The following is a 23,980-nucleotide window of genomic DNA, read 5'->3' on the forward strand; positions in this document are numbered from 1 at the left end:
AAGGAAGGAGCCCATTGGTGCTTCATTTTATCTGTAGGGACTCTTATCATGCTGCTGCAGAGGTTTGGTTTCATTTTGAGCAGCATTAGTGGGTAAAAAAAGCTGTTTTAATGCCTTCACCATACTGCCCCAGCTAATCAGTGTTAGCGACTACTGGATTGCTCCGTTTCTAGTTGTTACACAAAAATACCTGTCTCAATGGCTGATTTGATGTATGCAAGTAGCGAAAAAGGACCATGGGATGTTTTTGCACCGGAATTACACTTCAAAAAGATGGCAATGTCAGTTGACTACTTTGGTTGTGACTGAGGTATTTTAACATTATTGGATGGCTTGTCATGAGACTTTGTAAAGGGGGTCATGTTCCCCAGAGGGTGAATCCTACAGACTTTGGTGAATGTCTGATTTGACATTTGCGGTTTTGAGTGAATTCCCAACATCTTCAAGCTTATTGGTTCAGTGCCAAATGTTAGCATGCTAACACACTAAACTATGATAGTCAACATTGTAAACATTATACCAGTTAAACATCAGCGTGTTAGCATTTCTATTGATGCATGTTATCTCAAAGCAACAATGTGCCTTAAAATAAGAAAAATAGAAATCTATAACAACACACACACCAGTCGTGTGATGTTTGAAAGCAGACCGGCTACTAAATGGACGTTGTTAAGAGATTGTTGGATGAGATAAAACAAATGCTGTTTCCAAGGTCAAGAAGGAAATTTGAACCTCAATACCGCCAATGTATTCTTTGACAGTGGTATTGTCATTGAAATAAGGTAATATATAATATAGTACCAACTGCATAGCCCTGATATTCCTACAAAAACCCCCCCTAAAAGTTTACATCAATGTCTTAAAAGCCAGCACAGCACCCAAACAGGCACGATAACTTCAGTGTGTAGCAAGAGCGATGCAGTTTTATTGGTATTGAGTTTATAATGCTGAATGGGCAGCTAGAGGAACTTTTGTGTGCGCTGCTTTACATGGTTTCCACGGGACACAAGGACAGCTCAGTTGTGACATGATAAATGAAAACTGTCATAAAAAAAAAAAGTCCACATTAAATCAATTTAAAAAAAAAAAAAAGGGGGGGGGGGGGGCACAAAAGACTTACTTCATAATTTATGATTTTGTATCCAGCAAACTAGGGTGAGAAACATTTCCTTAAAAAAAAAAAAAAAAAAAAAGAGAAACAAACAAAAAGAATAAGATCACAGAGTCAGGTTTTGTTTGGTTGAGAGAAGAATAACGGTCAGAGGCACTGGTTTAGGAGGGGGAGAAAGCTGTCCTCGATAACTGGCGGGAGGACACCATCCTTCTTTCCTTTTGAGTATCAGGGAAGCGAGCTTCCTCTGGAAGGACATAGACATACAGACATAACACAAGCAGACTTATGGCCAGATCTCCACATTCAGAAGAACCAGAGTATCGCTCCCAATCATTACAGTAAAGAAATTGCAGTTTAAGGTCCAACTCTTGAGAGTAATCGTGTAGTGAATGGGTAAGCAGTTTAATGGCGCCCTCTCTGTGTAGAGCAGGGCGCTACAATTAAATATTATGACTGACAGCGCCCAACCCAATGAGGAGACAGACGTTAGGTAAATGAGACAGCGTACGGCATCAGCTTAGACAGGACAGCAGTGGCACAGATGACAGGTAAAGAGAGTATAAGGTATTTGTGACTGGAAGTGTCACAGTCCACATGTGCAATTTATTTAGCCTACAGCAGCTCTGGCGGTGCTCCACCAAAAACTGCAGATTCCACCCTCTGATCTAAAGTCGTTTTTTTTGGGGGGGGGGAATCACATCCTTTGAAAAGGATATGATGATACAAGCGTCAAGAGGAGCCCGAGGGAGTGGTGGTCGGCTCGTTCACAGGTCGTTCGGGTTGACGATGGTGAAGTCAGAGTCCTTGCTGTGGGTGGAACCCTCGTCCGGGCTGGAAGAGCCAGAGGTGATGACAGCCATCAGGGGGTCATGGAAGGTCCCGGCCGCACCCTCAGGCTCCATTCGCACCAGGCTGCGCCCTCGCCTGATCGGAGGGGTGCGCTCAGCTGCAGACTTTCCTCCCGCTCCACCCTCTGCGGCCGCCAGGTCTCCGTCCTGGCACACAAGGATGTATTCGTCCCAGTTCTTACCCTCGGAGCCGAGGATAGACGCCACCTGTGCAAAAGGAGACAGTGAGGGTCATGTCTGTTTCTTGTGTTCTGACCTCTTACTTGAAATGATTTACCCTACTTAATCCGGTGCAGTAAATATAGGCAAAACAGGGATGTATAACCACTGCTTGTTTGGCCCTAAAGCTCAATGTATTCAAATGGAACAAACCTTGGACTCCAGGGAACATGTGAACAGTTGCTGTATAATGCAGCATAATTCAGTGTTTGATTCATTCCTAATGGGACAGCTTTAGCAGCCTAATCTGGCAAAGAACACACTTGTGGTACACACATTGGATCATTTTTGCACACAGGACAATTTGTTGGCACGGAAATGATCAGATTTAAAAGATACTGAACACTGGATACAAAGGTCAAACAATTAAATGGAACAACTGAAAACTAATCCTGTCTGAACCAAGTGTTGCAGTTAATACTGATACAGGTGCTAACAGTGTAGAACTCCAATTCCAGCAGCCTAAAAGAAGACTAACAGCGTGATCACACTGTCCTTTTGGCCGCGGCCAAAACCGTTTTTTCAGCTAAAGTCTAGTACCTTTAAGTAGTGTGAGCGCACCCGCTCCGCGCTCAACTGGGGCCAGCTGGGCCGCCACGGCCCGCTTGAAAGAGGTGGGCTTTAGCGGAGCCGTTTGCACATGTACGAGCACGAGCGTGCGCACGTGTACGAGCACGAGCACGAGCCCTACGGCAGTAGCGTTATGTGCGCCTGTTCGGACATGTAAATAGAAGGACGGACCATGCGCGGACATTTAACAACAACAACAATGGCGGTGAAAGGTTCACGTTATGTTTACTGCAGATTTGGTCGGATGAAAATATTCAGAAACAGTCGACAAGACGCACAAAAACTCCGAGGTCTATGGAAAGATTTGTAAACAAAGCCACACACACGCGATCAATGCGTGTGACGTGTTACGGCGTGATGGCGTATGGACAGCAAGAAGCATTGGCCGAGGCCCAGGTAGTGTGAGTACAAACGGGGCTGGGGCGCGGGGGGGAGAGGGAGGGGGGACAAGTACCCTAAAGTCCGGGTCTCGGTCCGGGAGGATAGTGTGAGCGCGCCCTGAGCCACTATTAACCTGTTGCTCAGGTGGGGTCACAGCCTGCTCCTCCTCTTCCTTCTCATCCGTGCTCATGCTCCCATCCAGATCAGAGTCCCGGCTCCGCCTGCTATTCCCTTGCTGTTGGTGGTCACCGTGGTGATTGTGGGCGAGCAGAGCGGTTTCGGCAGCTGCTGTGGAGGTGTAGTGATCGTCAGCAATGGCGATCTCTTCGTTCTCCTCGGCTTCCAGCTGGCTTTGGTTGAAGCGAAGCGACCCCTTAAGGATGTCTTTGATCTGACAGATTATGGGGCGCAACGTCAATGTTAAAGAAACAAAAAAAGAGAAGATTCACACGTAAAGAGAGTACAATTACAGAAACACATCACAGACATTAATGTGGACTCACCTGCTTGAGTCCAGCCAGTGACACAAGGACCTCATCCTCTTTCTGAAGGTGTTCTTGGAGAATCACTTCCTGGATTTTACCTGTGGAGACATAATAAGCAGTCACTCACCAAGCTACACCCACAATCAGTTGAATTAATTATTGTAACAAATTGGAAACAAGTGTTGGTCTGCATCCCATAATTCCCTTGTACCATAAACTGTAGTGTCCAAAGCAGGTGCACTTATTTCTTGTTTTAATAAAATTTGCAAGATTTATAAAACACTTAAATAAACAAATACATTGCAAAAAACACAATAATTAAGTGAAATGAACATAAATCAATTGAAACAACAAAATTAATTGAAGTTTAAATTAAGTTTAAGCACAAAGCACAGGCATTTGTAACCATGAAATGTCAATGTTTATTTAAATAAAATGCTGAACATTGAGATTTGACCATGTTCCGCTGGTGTATGTTAGTAGTTGCTGTACTCACAGATGTGCAAGTTCATCATCTTGGCACAGTATTTGCTCATGGCTTCAAGGTCATTAATCTGGCCCTGCAGGAATGACACCTGGGCTTCGAGGTCCTCCTCCTGTTGATAACACATACTGTCAGAAAGAGACAACAGCAGCAGAGGGGAGAAAAAAGAATCTTGGAAATTTGAGGGATAAGAACACCACAGAGGAGGGGATTAGAGTTGTAACTGTGAGAGAAGATGTATGAGAAGTGAGAAAAACAGAGAATAAGACAGACACAAAGACATGTAGACAGCCGGTCAGGGTAAAAGAAGTATGTTTGCAAGAACAGTCAGCAGGTGAAACAACTCACCGACTCTTTCTTGCCCATGGTCTTGCTGTGGGAGCGAGAGCGAGTGATGTTGAAGAAAGACTCCTTCTTGGCGGAGAGGGGCGGAGATGAAGCGCTGACATCACTCCCTCTGGAGGGGGGAAGAGGCGGGGAGGCGGTAGACTGAGCCCGCCCACCGAAGAGGCTTTCTGTGCTGGGAGAGGAGCTGACTGTCCTGGAGCTCTGGCCTGAAAAAGGGACAGAAAGACAGAAGACAAAATAGTAACACAATACCAATGTGCACAACTTACATTCCAATTGAAAATAACTGCTTCTATGGTACTCCACTGATGGTGACGCGGTAAAAACCTTGAAAAAAGTTAGTGGAGCTTGACCAAAGATTTTTTTGTCACATAATACTGTTGTATAGGAAGGTTAAAGAGGAACACTGCTTTTAATGTGTATATAGCTAAATACATTTTGAGATGAAATGGTTGTTTTAATATTCAATATCTAAATTAAGGAGTAGATAGGTACAACAAGAACATGAAGCATCGAGTGTGCAATGATTGGAATAATTAAAGACTTCAAAATTATAACCAAGAAATTGCTCAGTATAAAAAAGCAAGAATAAATGGATTCATTATATAAGCATTTCAATGATGCCTCAATCACTGAAATTTGAAATGGAATAGCTACACTGATTAAAGTTTAAAACTATATTGCTATTCCTTTGACATTTTTTTGTCTCCTGCTTTGACATTTCCATTTGGATTTGAAATTAAATTAGGTCCAACCCACAGAGCGGCAAGCAGGGGCTCTGATTGGCCAGCTGTCTGTGAATGGTGTTCATTAATGAATTACTTAAATACAAATTGGTTTAATCAATTTAACATTTTTTTAAACATTTATTAATTGATTATAATTAGAAAATGATTCAGAGGCTTCACAGAAGAAGGGCGAGAGGAAACCATGCGGCAAAGAAAACAGGCAAACTTTCGAACAGATCACACACAACATTTAAAGTCACTGTGACTTGGAAACAAAGCGCAGACGGACAGACAGACAGACAGACAGACAGGCAGACAGGCAGCTCGCTCTTGAGAACATGGTCAATGGCAGTAGATGCAGACGATGCCATTGATGTGGCAAGCTCTGATCTCCCTCTGCTGGACAAAGTTTGCTATTGCATGCTCCAAGCACTAATGTCCATTTACTGTGAAATGTACCCAACAACGACAGTGAATGACAACCTGCAAACTGTGTGCAGACATGCAACTGCAGTGACATAAGCATGGACAAACTGAGTAGGGGGGTGGGGGGTGTCACACAAGCGGTTGCCATGGTAGCAGTTACCTTGTGTGCCAGTTTGAGTCTGAGCTGGGAGAGAGACATGAGACACTCCACCTGAAACTGCATCTAACAGGCAGGATAGTCAAAGCTGATGGTGCCATACGCATCCGAAGCAACGTTTGGTGTTAATCCGTACATGCAGCTCATTCCAACACTTAACCAAGAGCCACAACAAATGCAAATGTGTGTTTCCTGCCGCTCACCTTTGCTGAGGTGGACAGGCATGCTCTCGGACTTGAGCAGTCGGTAGTGCTGAGACTGGGTGTTCCGGGATTGCGGCAGGGCATGGCCTGACGGAGGCTCGGCCAGCGGATGGGGCAGGGCGGGCGCAGGCGCCGACGCGGGGGAAGTCGACGAGGAGGAAGACGAGGAGTGTACCTCACTGTTGATTGGAGAGACGCCGCCGGAGCCGCCTGATATTGCCGGAGCGATAAGCTTCCTTCCAAAGCTCAGCAGGCTGCTGGAAACTTTGTTGATGTTGAGGGGGGCAGTTTTTGTACTAGAGCTGGACGAACAAAAGTAAATTGAGAAGAATAAGGAAAAACAAAAGCCTACAGACAGAACCAAACCTGTAGTTTTGCATGTGTTAGCCCTTTATTTAAATAAGGCAGATACTTGTTCCTGCCTTTTTTCCAAAGCACACTTTTCTGTTTCTATTTTATTTCAGTACAGAATGAAGCCCAACTTGACTTGAGACTTGTGTGAATAGTTTCCATCACAGTGAACAATTTAACCCATTCAGTTATCCTTTGAGTTGTAGAATAAAAAAATGACAGGCAGAGGCTTTTAACAGTACATTAATGGCTTCTTCTATTTAGAGGTGACGAGACGAGTGTTCCATTTTTGTACAGTATGTGCTGAAAAAGCCAAGTTTCAAAGCAGTTCCTACTTGATTCCTCAAAGTGTTCACTGTGATGGATCTCATACAAATTTCAAGCCTCCGTCATACGATTTTCAAACTGCAATGAAATGAAATGCAAGTGTTAAATTGCACGGCAAGGCCGCGGACAATTTGAAAGGGTACACTGTCTTTTTGATCTCAGTGAGAGGAGCCGTAGTGTTTAGTGTGTTACCGTGTCTTCATCAGGTCGGCTCCCCTTGTTTTGTAGTAATCCAGGTTCTGCTGGAACTGGTAGTTGACAGGTCGTGGATAATTCTACAAAAGAAGTGATAAAGAAACTATTTTTTTTGCAATTCAATTCAATTTCAATTCAATTTTATTTACAGTGCCAAATCATAACAAAAGTTATCTCAGGACACTTTACAGAGTAGGTAAAGACCACACTCTATGACTTATTTATGACTTACATAGACCCAACAATTTCCCCATTGAGTACAGTTAGCGAATTTACAAGTCACAAAAAAAATGTCTGGCATGCGTGTAAGACAGAGTAAACATGTCAACCTAAAACCTGTGCATTTCTGACAGTGTGTGCACGCATGACTACGTAAACAAGCAAATACGAGAGCCTTGATGTTTCTGAGTCAGTGCATATGAGCAACAAGCCTCTATTCTGCTCCCCCTCTTGACCGTCTGTCATTAAGGATGACAGATGGTCTCACACACACACCGTGATGTGGACATGCTGTGACATGGTCCTTCACCTGTGGGTGGGGGGGGGGCGAACGACAAAAACTGTTACGTTGGATCAGCACCTTCCTGGATTTTTCATCCCAGGAGAGTAGTGTACAGAGAGCATGGTGGAGTTTTGAGCGTACGGGACGGTGAATTCGGAGGAGGAACAGATATGTGTCAGTTGTTCGCTAAGGCCAAACAACAAGTAACGTCGGGAGTTAACGTATTCTCACAACAACAGCTGGTTTTCATACTGTATAAGCGAGAGTGACAGAGAACAAGGCTTCAGATTTAGCGCGTGTGTGTGTGTGTGTGAGAGACAACACAACAAGTGCAATAGGAAAAAAACATGCTGACTGCTGTAGGATATGGAAAAATAAATTTACTCTGTTACTTCCTGAAACATATTTTTGCACCCTAAGGATATTTTCAAATTCACCAAAGTAGCAGAAAGGTTCTTAAGGTGTTGACACCGAGCCTTTGTTTTCACTCTCACTGTCCCACAATCCAAAGACATGCATGTGTCAGGTTAATTGATGACTCTGAAATTGCCCGTAGGTGTGAATGGTTGTCTGTCTCTGTTCGTCTATATGTGCTCTGCGATAGACTGGCGTCCTGTCCAGGGTGTACCCCGCCTCACGCCCGATGTCAGCTGGGATCGGCTCCAGCATCCCGCGACCCCGACAGGGAAAAGCGGTTGAAGATGAATGAATAAATGTCTTGCAGTCCCAAAGGTTTTGCAGCTATCATAATTAAGCAATAACATTTCTTCATGTTCAGGTTCAGACTCGTAATTCTCCCCCCTCTAACACCGACTGGGCCAATACGCAGAGGGCAGAAAGGCTCAAATACCTTTCATCTAGTTAAAATCTAAAAGCCAAACGTATGCACCTGCATTTATGCACCAAGTCCTGATGGCTCGTTAAAAGGCACAGTTTCTGAATACATGCTGTGTGCGTTTCTCTGTGAATTGAGAGTTTTGATACCTTCACAGTATTTATATAGCACATTGACCTGCTTTTTTTATCTCAAAATACATGGACATCTCAATTTTTACCTTCGACCTTTAATGATCGGTCTGGGGAGAAGATTTGACTTTTTTTAGGTAGCTGTGTATTCCTGCCTTGGCAAGACTAATTCGCAAATGCTATTATTGCTGGCCGGCATGTGAGAAGGGCCAGATGTAAGTGCCAGAACTGAAATGAAACATGAGCTTGGTAGGTTCTTTTGGTGTCCAGGCTAGTTAGTTCCTAGTGAGCTGTGTTGTGATGTTTCACATCTTGCAGAATGTGTTACCTCTCATTTTCTGGTCACTTTGTGTTTCCAGTTTGTCAGCCTGCAACCGTCCCAACCTTGATCTCCAATATTATTTAAATGTTGCAGGTCTTAACAAGATTTAGAAAGCTTTATTCAGGTATTGCATACGATATATAGAGGCATTAAACATTTCTTATTAACCAGATTAGCTGGTTCATTACCTTCACCTGTGCGTCATGTATTTACAGTAAATGCCTTAACATCACTAATATGTAACCACTGAAGTGTGAGGAACTGAAACATTTGCAGCCAATTTAAACTTCACTCCTTACACCTAAGCACTTCTTCACAGCGCAATGAGACTTTTTCGTCTGCATTGCATGATGTCCGAGGATTTCAGCGCCATTGTTTTATGTGTGTGTGTGGGTGAGTGTATAACTTGTGCACATGTTCTCCCACCTCTGCAGAAAAACAAGAGAAACTATTCTATTGGCACAGTATCTCCAGTCAATAATTCTCATTTTCTCTTCTCCATTTTAACTCATGATAGGTCAGGCGTAACGGAAGTGTTTAATATACCACAACGGAGCTCTTCCACAAACACAAACACTTCCACTAAACCACATGGCTGTTGATGTTGGAGACAAAATCATGTACAGTAACACCAGTGTCAATAATGTTCTAGTTACTTATGCTAGTGTGGCTGTATGCTTACTTTAGGATCTCGGAGGAAAAGAGCCTTTTGCAGCAGGGAGTTGATGTCTCCTAATGGAGGGTAGTGCATTAGTAGGCCCAGGCAGGTCTGGAAGTTACTAGCAATGACTGGAAAAGACAAAGCAACAAATGCTATGTTAGTGCTGCTATATGCATTTGGTTCCTTGGCATCAAGGGCCGCATTCACAAAACATCTTAAGAGTAGGTCTATGGAAGTTACTCTTAACTAATAACTTTTAGTGCCACTCAGGAGTACACTTAGAGCTAAGATAAAATGTTTTGTGATTAGGGACCCTCTTCTATAGCAGCAGGGATTCGATGTCTTAATTAAAGACACTTTAAGAGGGGATGATGTTTGGTGACATTAGAGCTGAAACCCCAACCTCATGTGGCAGTAAAGATCGATTGTATTCTATTTAAAGTAATATTCCCCCATCTGATTAAATGAAGCGGAGTAAATCACATTCTTCCAGCTAAGTGTTTCTTATGAAATGACATGCTAAAAAGACAACACATGGCATTATTAGATTAGATTTTAGTCATAAAAGGAGCGTACGAGCGTCTCGGATGTAGAGCAGCATGGCGACAAAGACGTAGTCCACCAGGTCCAGAGTGATGCTGTCAGCAAACAGGGCGTCCCACACTACCAGCAGGTCCTGAAGTGGGAACTCACGTCCAAACAGCAGGCGCACCCACCGGCTGCAGGACAGAGAGAGAGAGACAGACAGGGTAACTGTATCTGTATACAGATGAGGATCAAAGTAACAGACACTACAGGTGTAAATACTGACATGCCGTAGATTTGTGGGGCGATCTCAAGCCGGTTGACGTGCATGTGCAGTTCGACGTCGTGCTTCTTCACCAGCTGGTCCTGGATGCGGTTGACTTTGGTCACTATAGCAACAGAAGGCCCCGAGTCCTGGGGCCGTGCAAAGGGGATGCTGGTCAGCATCTCTTCTTTACCCTGGAGCAGGAGATCATTACGCAATTAGCTCATCATTAACAGTATCTGGGTCCACATGATCAACATTTACTGGAGATGCTGAAAAGGAGCAATAATGACAAATACAGGGTTTCTCATTAAGAGGCATAACATTGTCTGAGTTTGAACAAACGTTTATTTTAAACCGAAATGTGCAGTTTGTTCTTTTTTAGATATTGGAACATTCATTAAAGTTATAAACCATTTTTTGTGAGTTTTTTCCCCCAAAGAAAAACAAACCCCATTTTTTTTATACTTGTCAGCATTTTTCAGCAATAGCCACTCAATGCATTTACAGTCTATAATTACCTCACTGTATAGTAGTTTAGACTGTTAGTGGCGGAGTCTGCCATTCCCATGCTGGATTCAAATTGCCTACCTAAGCATGAAGGATTCACAGGAAATTAATGTTCACTGTTCTTTTATCACAGCTAGTAAGTCCCTGCAAATGTAAACCCGACATATCCTACTGCTGCCAGGTCAAAGTTAAAAATTGGCAAAACATGGGATGGCTTTTATTGTGAAGCAGTCCCAAGCAACATGCATTTGTAACCACAATTATTCTTGAAAAACGCATTTACAAAACAAGACAATGGTCATGTTTGGAATTTTTCTGACAACATATCACCTTGAAATGTTGGTGGGAGTAATGGAACAAGCAGCAGTCACAGTGAGCCGCACTTGCTGCTACCCTGGTAACCACGTGTCGTTATATCAACCAGGAAATCTTAGGGATTATAACTTGAAGTGTCAAACGTCTTTTGTCAGCATACCAAATATAATGGCATGTCTTCTGTGCAGTCATTATAGCGCAATTATCTCATATTATTTTGCAATGCACAATTAATTACTGTAATTATAATGTCAAAAGCTGCTCTTCAGCTCAAACTGACCTTTCTCACTTCCCTCTCGTAGCTGGAGAACCATGGCTCTGCTGTCTCCATCAAATGGGAGAACAAGGCACTATAGACAGAGACGGAAACAGACGGTTATTTGAAGGGTAATTACATTTCTGGATATGAACACAGGTTATTTGTCCGATATTAGGATTGTACTCACTAGGCATCGTGCTCAAGGTACTCTGGGTTCAACAGACACTTCATCTCCTCACTGTGGAAAAGAAAAAAGGATCATTCCCCAAATAGATACAGAAATATTTTTGGCACAAGCTACTGAAGCACAGGCAGTTGTAAAAAAGGTGTATATGGCCACTTAAACAAAGGTGACAGAATTGACCTGGGGCTTGCCGCCTCGCTGGCATGCTGGAAGGCTTGATGGTCACAGTGAAGCACAAATACTATGGGAGCCAGCAACTCGTGCATCCCCTACAGACAGAGAAGAATAGGGTGGAATGTAAAAGGGCAGGGGGAGAGAGAAATGATGGTTCATTTGTGGTCAGTCTTTCTTTAATAGTGATGCACGAGGTCTCTAATCTGTGATGACAGGTTTAATTTAGATATAGTTAGCCACTGCCCAGCCATGTGTCACTTCCAGTTTGTAAAAAAAGACGCTGTACACGCTGGCACCTGTTACAGACACTGATAATGATTAGGTTACAGAGGCATTTTGTTCTTTTGTCAGAGCATCCTGGGCGGGCGGGCAGTGACACACACACACACACACACGCACGCACGCACGCACGCACGCACACACGCACGATCCCCCCCTCCCGAAACAGCCCAGTCTGCTCTGACTGGTCAGAAGTCTCTGCACTCTGTTACATCACAGCCGTACAGAAGTCTTGGTGGCTTGTTTAAAGTCACAGTTTTTGAATATGGGTTGTGTGCATTTCTTTGTGCATAGAGAATCTTGATACCACAATTCAGCACCTCAACCTGCTCTAACTTTTTACAATATTTGACCTTTAAAATGTGCTGTTGAGACAATGTGCGAGTCGTACCTGTTTATACAGTAGCTGTTCATTTTCTCTGGCATAACAGAAGAGAATGTCTGTCAGCTTGGTCCTCACATCATCGTCCTGGAAGTAACGAATCTCGGGGAACCTTATGCAAATAGAAAAACAGTGAAGAGTTGGCTACTTTGTGTTGACACAAGAAAGGTGTTAGGTATAAAAAATACATAATAATAAACAAGTGACCATAACAATGGTGATACTGACGTTCTCAACACGTCCTGTTTGATCATCAACTTAAGCTCTTTATCTTGGAAGAACTTGTTCCACAGGCTCTGGACAGGAGAGGGAAAAAAACAAGACAAACATTATTCAGAAGCCCCATGTGACAACAATGATTGGAGATTGTGACCGTTCTGCAAGTGACGAGAAACATTAACCAACAGAGGACAGATGGATCAAACAGCCTGTCCTAAAACAGAAATTTAAAAAGCCGTTTCTGCAACTTTTCAAAGCAAGAAATTATACAACTCCATTCTGATGTAAATAAATGACTAACATGCTAAATACAGACAAGACACTTTTGCCTTTTGTGTATCAAGAGTGCATCTAAAACTTCTTGTCCCTAATTTACTAACAATTTCCTTAGCGGTTTCCTTAAAATATCTATAACTATCTCGCTTTGTGAAACCTTAAGTGGTAAAGAAGAAGGCAAGATAAAAAAAAAAAAAGTTAAAAAAGCTAGTTTTTCAATGTTATTAATTGCCTAAACCATTATCAATTAAATGGCTTTATAATTACTTTAAAATCTGTTAATGAATCAACATTAATAAATCACTGAAATAGTCCATAATTATTGTAACAACATTGTCTGGAGGGAACACTTAAGGGAAACATTTTGCATGCACATATGAAAACAAGTCACACACACACTCACCCCCTCATCCTGAGACAGTGGGTTGTTGACCACCAGGTCCTGCTGGCCTGCAGCCTTGCGAGGGTTAGTGATGTGCTGTGACAACAAAAAAATGTAAATAACAGCCATACACAGATCAGTGATCAGTTCATTCCTAAACGACTGCACTGCCAGAAATAAATGACTGTGTTGTGTTTCATTTTAAATATCTGTGGTAGTTGGAACAGTGAGTAGTTCTTCAAACTAATTCATAATACAAATAATTAAATACAATGAATTCTGACTACCTTATCTCAAATAAAAATCCAAGGAGAATATTTATTAAACCTCAATGCTCAACTGTTGCAGAAACATAAAAAGATACTGCAACGCTGGCTGAGCGACTGTATGAGCATTGTGCCACCATGCTGGTGGAAACGGCCACACAGAGGCGCTCTCACCGTCTCTTTGATCTTCTCATACTGGGCCCGGAGCTCCTTGGTCTTGTTGATCCACTGACTCTTGTCTTCTGGAAGAGCCTCCAGGTACAGCTGCAGACAGCCAGCGCACAGGTTAGCGCACGCTCTTAGAACTCAGAAAGACAACTTACACTTTCAAAACTAAACTCTAGGCCACTGTTTTCGCCAAAGAAGGTCTGCGAGCTGCCAAAGCTGCAGGCTTTTCTGCGCCAGGGAAATTGCCAAAGCCACTTTAATCAAACTGGATAGGACTGCTTGATCCACTTGGCACCTACCTTCCAGCATACGCTGCGAAAGCGGCTGCTCCTCAGTCGACCGTTGATGCCTGCCTGCCGGATCCTGGCCAGGTAATTACTGTTGAGGAACAAGTCGTCCCATTCTTTCCTGTGTGCAGGGGAGGGGAGGCAGAGGGCGAGGAGATTTATGAGCTTCTCAACCCAAATTGGGCACGGTGCTCAATCTAATGTGTCATCCTGGACTACACCATGAGGCTGGAGCAGTGATCTGGGCCAAGAGTTTATGGTAAACCCACACAAAAATATACTGGAAACACTCACCTGTATGAGAGGAAGGTTGACTGAGACTGTGAGTAAGTGCTGCTGTCAAGAGAACCTCCTGTGAAAGCACACACAACCACAAGGGGGAGATGTGAACAACCAGTGCGAAGAAGTAGAACTAGATATCAATCCGTTTTAAAGCTTAATAAACAAAAGCATAACTTTTGACAACAACCATAACAAGGAACTGCCCTATTTACTGCTTCCAAATCACCCGTTGCTTATTTTTGCGGCTTCTTTCTCCAGCCATGTGGAGCAAAAAAGGGCCAGAAGCAGGGAAAGTGACGACAGAGTAAAGCGGTAATAAGTCTAATTTGGCCTGCAGGTGAACGTGCATTCAAGTCGGAGAGCTGTCTATCAACATTAGTTACAGGAGTAGATCGTTCCACAGGGACACTCAGCATGAATATTCATCAGTTCCACAACATACCAGCCCCCGACATCTTCTCTCGCTCACACACGTCAACATAAAAACACAAAAACACCCTCAGCCCGGGGGCGTCGCCTGCCACGTCTGTGACTAACACTTCACAGTGAGCTCCAAATTCATTTTTCTATCATCTCTTCCTATCTAGAGGTTATTGCGACTCTCTTTTACTCTATGCCTTGTCTGTTACTGGTCAGAGCCTCTGTTAGGGAATTCAACAGTCCCAACGCAACAGGAACACCCATATGTTTTAAGTCTATAGGCACTGACATGTTTGATAGCATAAATCCTAGTCTAGTCGAGTGTGATTGGTGACGTACTGCTGCGGTTCTTGTTGAAATTATTCAGTGGGTCGAAGCCCGTCTCCTGCTGCTCGTCTGTCTGGAGCGGGTGGCGGGTCTCGAAATTGGGATGCTGCATGACCGCGACCCAGCTGGACCTGGAGGAAGTAATAGGAGAGCAAAGAGAAAGCAGAAACACAGAAAGAAAGAGAATAGTGCAACAGAACAGATTAACTACAGTACAAAAACTACACACCAAACTTTGAGTATCTTATGTCATGTTATGCTTGACTTTTGAACTCAGAAACGACCAAAAACTCCACATGATGAAGCAGAGTAGCTTCCCTCTTAACTGTCAAACATCTATTGACAGGGAAACTTTGACCAGGGCTTGTGCTGACAGGCATCTGCACTGCTTAAGTCTACTTGAGCCGGAGTGTCAGACTGAGCCCGATCTTTGACTCCTCCACCAAGGGTTGCATGCAAAGTCTGCAAGTCCCCCCTGCTTCTTACATGAAACACAGTTGAACTGTTTGATCTCTGGACTTACTGTCACAGCCTCGTGATTCTCCTCAGCCAAGACTCAGAAGAAAAGAATGACTCTGCAAAAGGAAGAAACGATAATGAAACTAAAAACTTTTAGCACACAGGGACATAAGGGAAATGGTTATTAATGGGGCAAAAAACATTGTAGTGTAAAAGTGCTAAAAAATAATAATGTAATAATTTCCTGAGAATGTTGTACAGTTTATACTTAACCTGGTGGGAGAATGTAAAAAAAACCCAGTGGTGTAATGACTTGACCAATAATATGATAAAATGTCCTGATTGATAATGTAATAACACTTTTACCAGTAATGTAATACCTTTCAGGTGGCTCTTTTTTTAAACAACATTTTGTTTTTCTCCTTTTATTTTCTCAGAAATGTAAGGTGTCCGTAATAATGACGCATAGATGTTAGCGTACTCAAATATTTGACACTGATTTCATAAAATTTATGATAATTCATGCCAAGTGGTTCGTTGTTATCAGGCAAAAACATACATGAAACGAAAATCTCTATCAATGAGAAATTAACCCATACCCACGCATGCTGATCGCTCATGCAAGGGTGATCCATTAGACCAGAGTAGATCTTAGGCAAAAAGTTGCAGAAGTTGGCTAACGCTATACAAGTGAGCAGTGAAGGCAAAACAGTCAGTTCAACCTCCGTGAAACATTACTTTTTCATAAGGGTCAAACAGTGATTCCTATTGAATAAAATGTAATTATCAGTCAGGACATTTTATTACATTATTGGCCAACTTATTACATTATTTAGTTTTATTACATTTTAGATCAATATAAGTGCCAATTGTTTTGGAATGTTTCTTCCAGCGTTAATACCACAATCTTTAATAAAAATCCCAAAACAAGGAAAACAGGAAGCAGTAAAAGAAAACTAAATGTTATGTGCCAACTATCCATTGGACTTCTACTACATGATGCCTTTAAACACAACACAACTTGCACATTTTTTTTGTAAATGTCAACTCTCAGTGACTTCAAAAAAGAAAAGTAGCTCGCTGAAACTGTGTCCTACATAAGCTGCGAAGTGAGACAGAAAAAGAGCCTAGCTCCACTACACCATCTGGATTCGCTCCTTAGGAAAGTGATTTCAGGGGCCGCAAAAAAAGGTCAGGCCAATGAGGACTGCTGGGCAAGGTTTTATAGATGTGACGTAGCGGAGAAACGACTGTGGCGGCTCGTATCGAGGAAGCAGACGTCAACATCGATGCTGCTATTTCATCCGTGTTGTCCAATTTAGCGAATATTTATTTTTTAAAAGAACACCAGGGTGGTGGAAACGATGTTGGCTGATCTGTTTTGGCTTTTCCCTGCGTCGCTCTCATCAGCGTCACAGGTTGGTTTCCATGTGAGTGGTTGAAGTAGCCCCTCAATAAAGATGACAGACAAGTGGTTTATCCAATCATATGCAAGGATTTTTGATAAGGCCCAGCCTCCTGAAATCGCTTCCCAGTCGAGCGATCCCAGATGGATGAGGGAAGCAAGGCGGAACGAAATTCATCTGGCGAGAGTCAGGTAAGATTATTCCATCGATTAATCGGATAAGAAATACTTCTGCTTAAATAAAGACCAATGTTAAATATACTGTCGCTACAATAGAGAAAATAAAGACGGATCTCTTAAAATTAACAACTAATTGGCTTCTTTTTTTTTTTTTTTAGAAAAAATAAACATTTGTATTGCTTAAATTGATACAATAATATTATCTGTAAAAAACTAAACCCATTTAGTGCATTCAGGTGTCATACTTAAGTTCCACACGAGTCCGCTGCAACAAACTTTTAGTGAGCTGCAGTGAGGCAGAACCGGTTGAAAGTTGCGATTGTCATTACCTTTAACGTTAATTTTACCTTGTGACATGTCCGCTCAAGAGGAGATGGATAGATGCATGGACTGAATACGTTCTGCTGCACGCTGAAGCATTGACGACGTGCATTTTCAAGCCAGTTTGGTTTTACAATAGACAAACTGGACAGGGTTTTTGTTAAGTTTCAGCTTGAAATGATTCCAAACTTTGGACACTGTCATTTTCTCTGGCTTGTCTCTCGCTATTTTCCCTCTCTTCCTCCACTTTGTAATCCCCGCCATCATGTATTCCACTGTAGATGCTGTGATCCCAGCTTAAGCTCATTGTTTAACGCTGTATATTTACATTAACTAAATTAATGAAATGAAGCTTGGATGACTTTGAGTAATCAAGTTACTCGAGGAATCGTTTAAGCCCTAAATTCTGCACCTCGGGGTTTTGATTTGACTCAGATACTTGTACTGTGATAGTTAGAAGCAGGTAAATGTTGAGCCAACGCCTCTTTGCCAACAATCACAGCTAGGAGAAAAGAAGTTCAACTTTCCTGAGAGACATCACTATCTAGGTTAAACAATTCTTCATCCGTTCTTTATCAGGGTTGTGATTATTCCACGTTTATGAATATGGTTAGCCTAATACACAGGCCTACAGAACAGCACGCTTCCACAAGGCATTACATTTCCTGTCGCTTTATTAATTGTGGAAAAAACATAACAAAGGCATCTCTTAAACCTATTAACCATTGTGAATGGGACACCGCTCCAAAAATCAGCACCACATGCCATCAAAATAGAAATAATTTTATATGCATAATGTATGTGCCTGTTTTCGTAGGAAACATCTGTTCTCCTCAAAGACTAATGCTCTCCTTAAGTCAGAGGGGTTTTTCTCCCTTCCCTCATAGAAAAGGATTTATTCCAGGAAATAATCGTAACTAATCCAACACTACAGTACAGTATAGGGAAAGGCAGAGGAATGTTGTTAATAGGTATCTCCAATAATAGCCTGTTTTCGTTTTACTTTAAAGATTGACATGAAAGATTTCATCAAACTCTCTTGAGCGACTACAAATATTACAGCAGCCATCTCACCCGGAATATCAATTATCACTATCTGACTAAAATTTGCATTGCACAAAGTGTCAAAAGATATTTTGAGGAACATTTTTCCCTACAGGCCTGCAAACACACCCAGTGCATTGTTCCTTCTTTCCAAAAATAAAAAGTAATTCTAAACTTTCCAAAAAGGCCTTCTCAGATCTCTCACTGGTTTTTGAAGAGGCATGTCTTGTGAGTGAATGAAAGATGATGCGGGTAAACGACTCAAGGCCTCGCCGTGTTCGCACAGTGTTGCCTGAAGCGACTCTCCAAGCCTTTTGCTGCCTTCATTACTTCTTTCCAGAGTTGAACGTAAAACGACACCCGAACTTTACTACATAATAATCAAGGCAAATTAGTTTCTGCATAATTTAATCCACAGCACCTGGAGACACCTCAATAATTCAAAACACGAATCTTGCATGAAATAATCAAATCAATACATAATGAAATGCATAAATAAATGAGCAGACAAATAACACTGCGTCCATCTGTTTGGAGGTAGAATATGTGTTCCTGGGATTTACAACAACAGCCTATGAAGCGCCACTCGGGCCCTTACATTATCTTGTTACAAACATTAAGACTTGTCAACCACTTTCTTTTTGGCTCAAGCATGATTTCAAAAAAAGCGACACTACTGTTTTTGATTGTGTAAAGCACACTAGGAGCATACCACAGTCAAGTCCCACAGCCATGCTCTGAACCCCTTCCTTCAACGATTCTTGTGTGCTACAAAACATTTCACGTCCATTTAGTTTTATCAGACGCTCAATCCACAGAGAAATGCACACAGCCCGTATTCAGAAACTGTGCCTTTCAACAAATCGTCAGGACTGACGTACTGTAGTGATGTCAACTATACTACTGTATAGCTAGCAAGTGCTGCTACATTACAGTCATTCTAAGGTTGTGAAAAGTATTGATAATTCAAAATACAATACAATATACACATTCAGTAGTAGCGAAAGCATCAAAGCTATAAAAAAGCAGATCGACGATCAGATTTTCAACCCGAGATCTGCAGGGATTAAACAGCAGGGAAGGAAATCAACTGTGTTAGTATGTGTTCAATGATTATTTTCTGTACCAGTACTGTGTTTAGGTAACCTGCCTCCGCCAGATATATTGATTTGCATGATTCTCATTTGCTCAACATATCCATCTGGGAACTCATTTGGAGATCTTTTGGGAAGGGGCACAAATACTGGTTGCTGATAGGATAAACCATCTATCACCAACATACGGGCTAAATCAACCAATCAGATCAACAAAGTGTATGGCATACTAACAGCTTTGAGGCAAAGCTCAGAAAGTAAACAACACGTCGGTAAAGGATATTTGCCGTTTATCTGACGCAAATTTACAGATAAAAGGCACAATTACAGGTGCCCGGTCCATATTCCAACAGAAGTATCCAAGAGCAAAAAGCGTTAGCGAGCAGCTTACTTGATAGCTGCGCTTATCTCAACCGCGAAACCGCCACGTTGTTTACACTGAACAGTCACTTCTTGTTTTGTCACACTTAAATCCACCTCAAAACCAATGCTGATTGGTCGTTTGCTTGGCAAATGTTCTCTGCATTACCAGACTGATCTGCAAGTAAAATACAATGGAGCTTGCAAGATCAGGATGGTCTCACGAGGCTAGTGTTTAGCATGGTAGATTAAAAAAAAGAAAGAAGTGATACTACCTTGTGTGCCAAAGACTTTTTGCGGTGGTATGGAGAGGTATCATTTATAGTTTTTTATACTAAATTCTGCAATGACGGTGCAGAGACCATGAGCACAGATGGTTAAGATCCGGAAATGCTGACCAATCAGAGCACACTTGGCTTTTTCAGAAGGAGGGGCTTAAAGTGACAGAAGCTTCAGATAGAGGGCGAATACAGGTACAAAGTACGAGAAAAAGAATGTGTTTTTTTAAGTAAAAGCATGAAAACATTTTCTAGTAGAAACCCAAAACACGTATGAACCTTAAAATTAGCACAATATGGGACCTTTAACATGCATTAAAACTGAAAACGACCATAAATAACCCTGCATTTCCCACTTGATCAAAGCCAGGCAGCATCACATTCTTTAGGGACATCACAAGGATATATTTACAATATTTCAGAGCCATAGATCAGCTCAACAGCAAGATTCACCTCAATACAGCAGCCAAGTGGACAAATGTAAATTCACTTTGCTCTTCCTCGAAACGCTGAGGCAGCTTTTGTTCATGTAGCCACAGCTGGACAACCACATGCAAGAGATCCCATGTTCAAGTTGAGCTGACACAAAGAAAAGCTTCATCCTGCTCCAAGCTCACTGGCCTAAAAAGGCACAAACGCTAAACTATTCTGAAACTTACCCCAGATTAAACTGTCTTAAATGATGTGCCATTAAGAGACATCTGACTGAATTACAACTCCATTGAAATGGACTGGCTACAGCCTTGTTTTCAGCTCTGAAAAATACTTGCATGAAAATTTCTATCAAGTATTTGTATAATTTATTTCTACATTTTTGTATAATAACATGAGTCATTAGCTGAACTAGTCCACTAATCTTTCTTTTCCATGAACCATTGACAGAGCAGTTGGTATGAGATGATGTGAAAATTTCATGTCAAGATTATCCTGGCCAAATTCATTGAGATTCACGAAAGTATCCCGATAATCTTCAAAATACACTTAAAGCTCTTAAAATAACACTAAAACATAAGGGAATTATTTATCCTTACATTCAGTTGAGAAACTAATATTTTTGTTGCATCACAGATAGTACACATCTTTTATTTGTGAACGTCATTTTCAGTGAAAAACAGACAATTTTAAAGAAGGTCATTATAAAATCGTATGGTTCCTCTTATTAAAAATGTAAAAAGTATAGTATGTCATGAAAATAAATTGTGGCGATCACAGAGAGCACAGAATTCAGATACATGTACAGCGATGTTATGCAATAAAGGCTTTCACTTTATACTTCTTTTAATAGGCTACATGAAAGGAGAAGATGGATTTTCTGTGACAAAAAAATCAATTCTACTTGATTTGAACTGTTTCTCAGAGATTTCAGATTGCAGTTCAGTTGAAGTGAAACACCCCAGCTAAACAAACTCACATGCCTCTACTTCAGCACACAGCAGCCCCGGAGCCATCACAGTCACATGCTCCACAAGAGGCTGGGAACTTGCTTGAGACCTTAACCTTGGAAAAACACCACAAACTTGCTTGGTCTTGACTGAGTTGATTACCAAATAGATGACAAGAGAGGAAATCTGACATATCTGTCGGTCAAAAAGTAGAGCACTGGTTCCCAACCAGCGAGCCTAGAGTTCCACAAGGAGTCAAAAGATAAAAAATAAGGTGTTGTGAGATGATCAACAAGATTTTGTCAGACTTTACTCTCATATCTTAGCTTTTTTTTCTCTGTGAATTGCTGGATGATTTTACCTCTTGAGGCCTCTAATAAAAAGGACCATTCATTAGAGCTGCTCACAACTCAGAGTTGTGCAACCGGTGCTGAGTGATCATAAGTACACATTGTTTTATACAAACAGGTCACCAGCAAAAAAAAAGCCTGGGAATGGCTGCAATAAGGGGGAAGACCTGTGGTGCAAAAGAACAAGGGAGAAAAACAACTGTGAAGTTCTGCATGTTACACAAACTCCCTCACTGACTTGACCTACAGCTGATTTGCTCTCACTATATTGTCAATGCAGACACATGCGGGCCTTCTACAGCTCAGCTATTGTCTCCCAACACAATAGACAGATGTCCCTTAACAACACAGCTCTTGATTTTTGTCATGAATCTTTTCCTGTAATCACAAAGCCTGCAGACGGTCAGCCTACACTCTCCCTAGTGCACACATATTTGTACTAAACTGGCTCTTGGAAGTGAAGAGTTGTGTGAAGCCCATGGTGAAACCGCATTATACCGTGCAGACAGGCGGTGCTAGCAGTTACCTAACCTCTGCACTGCCCTGAACGCATCACTAAATCTGTCAGGCAGAGGTGGGCCAGCTCGAGGAAATAGGTTGAAGGTAAACTACACGAGCAAACTTCCGATAAAGGGGAAACGTTTTCTTCTGTTTAGACGCCATAATAAAAAGCCAACAATGATAATATATATACACTTTCACGTAAAAGGCACGCAGTGTCCGTCTTTCACGCAGTACGGATGGTGACAGCCAGAAGGGTTATCCTGTTTCGGCTAACAATGCTAAATGAAGGCTAAACTAGTTCAATAAAGCCACAATGATACGCCGGATTTGTCAACGTTGACTAACTATGACCACATAGTGACAGGAAGCAGGTAGGGCATTGACACGTTAGCCTGGCTGTTAGCAAGTTGTAACCGACCCTCGGTGCACGGGCCTGTCTTGCGACACACACGATACAAACACGTAACGCACAAACACACACACACACACACACACAGGCTAATGTAAGTGTGAGTAATGCCACATAGTCATCCATATTCCGCTATGGTCTTGCCAGTGTGGTTGAGATACCTGTTTGGTTCACGCAGGACTCCTCATTCTGCTGTCTGTCGGACTGTCTGCTGATTTGTAAACAGTCGCGGGTCAGGCGGATGTGCTGAAGACCAGCTGACTGATCATGTGACCAGGGAGCTTTGTGAGGCTTTGGGTACAGCAACTTCAACTCTATCTGTAAATAACACCATGCACACCGCAAATGTAGCTTTTGTTCGGGCAGAAATGAAAATGTTATGGTTGTATTTAAATGGTGAGTGAATCATAATGTTTTGAATTGGGCATTAAAACGTCCTTTTGGGTTTCCAGGTTGTGAAGACTCTCTGTGGCCTGTGTATGTCTACTTCCAGCAGGACACTAAATATAATGTTTATCAGTCAATTTAGTAATTGTATAGAATAACAACTACATGTTAAATTGTTGTAAATACATTGATTTTGTTTTCCTTTAGGTCAGAGTTCAAACAGTAGGCTACATTGGAAGGCTTTACCTGATGTGCTGAGGAAAGGACATATTGTGCCACTGGATGACGTTAAAACAATCAGTAAAACGTTTTACAACCTGTTTATGAATTGTCTGTAAAGCATAGTAAATGAGGTGTAGCACCAAATTCTGGGCCCTCAGAGAACCTCCGCTATTCTTTGATATATACAGTCGTTCAGTCTCTCAAACAATGTATTAAGCCCATTTTTAATTCATGTTATGACACTAATTACTCAGAAACTACTAATTTACAAACAAAAAAACCCTTTTAATTCCAGGCTTGAGCTGACAGTAGCGAGCAAGCAAGTTAAGGTTAGCCAGCTAGCTTTAACTTAGCTATGCTGCATGGTTCTGGTGTTGATGGCTTCGTAATAACTGATAAAGTAATTTGCAAATGACAAGCCAGACACAAGGGACCCGGGATTGCTCAAAACATCACGTCCTTTGGATTGTTCCCAATCCTTTATAGAAGTCAGTCCAGATGCTGTTATACATTAAGTTGGGGAATGTATCGTTTCATCAAGTCATGTTAAAACCCATTTGGCCATTGACAATAAAAACTATTAATACATGTAAAAAGTAGGTAAAGTTGCAGTGTAGTTATGACAATCTGAACTGTCCAGGCAAAGGCCTGAACCATACAGGGTATGAAGTATGCATATGTTCAATAATTGATAAGCTTATTCATGGATCTTGTTTCAGAGAGTACTAGATCTGGACCCAAAAGCATGACTCAAAGCATGAAGAAGCAGTGACAAAGT

At 41.9% G+C, this 23,980-nt stretch overlaps 1 protein-coding gene across 4 annotated transcripts; it reads right to left on the reverse strand.

Moving 5' to 3' along the window:
- Positions 1-1,027: 1,027 nt before the first annotated feature.
- On the reverse strand, positions 1,028-22,818 carry tbc1d5 (TBC1 domain family, member 5). 4 transcript variants are annotated; one of them, XM_083925474.1, is made up of 23 exons: positions 22,755-22,818; positions 15,331-15,382; positions 14,820-14,938; positions 14,073-14,130; positions 13,791-13,899; positions 13,498-13,587; positions 13,079-13,153; positions 12,409-12,476; positions 12,190-12,292; positions 11,526-11,614; positions 11,349-11,399; positions 11,183-11,252; positions 10,099-10,271; positions 9,864-10,006; positions 9,309-9,415; positions 6,834-6,916; positions 5,964-6,265; positions 5,764-5,826; positions 4,450-4,655; positions 4,114-4,213; positions 3,636-3,715; positions 3,266-3,523; positions 1,028-2,169 (listed from the first exon to the last, which is right to left on the reverse strand). In XM_083925474.1, the coding sequence occupies exons 3-23, from the start codon at positions 14,917-14,919 to the stop codon at positions 1,879-1,881; spliced, it is 2,619 nt and encodes an 872-aa protein (XP_083781600.1). In that variant the 5' UTR covers positions 14,920-14,938; positions 15,331-15,382; positions 22,755-22,818; the 3' UTR covers positions 1,028-1,878. The 4 variants fall into 4 exon arrangements, with proteins under 4 accessions (XP_083781600.1, XP_083781599.1, XP_083781602.1 ...); XM_083925473.1 differs by having other exon boundaries at positions 3,206-3,523; XM_083925476.1 differs by lacking the exon at positions 5,764-5,826.
- Between the last annotated feature and the right edge of the window lie 1,162 nt (positions 22,819-23,980).

This window comes from Echiichthys vipera (genome assembly GCF_963691815.1).
Source record: "Echiichthys vipera genome assembly, chromosome: 13".
Classification (NCBI taxonomy): Eukaryota; Metazoa; Chordata; class Actinopteri; order Perciformes; family Trachinidae; genus Echiichthys; species Echiichthys vipera.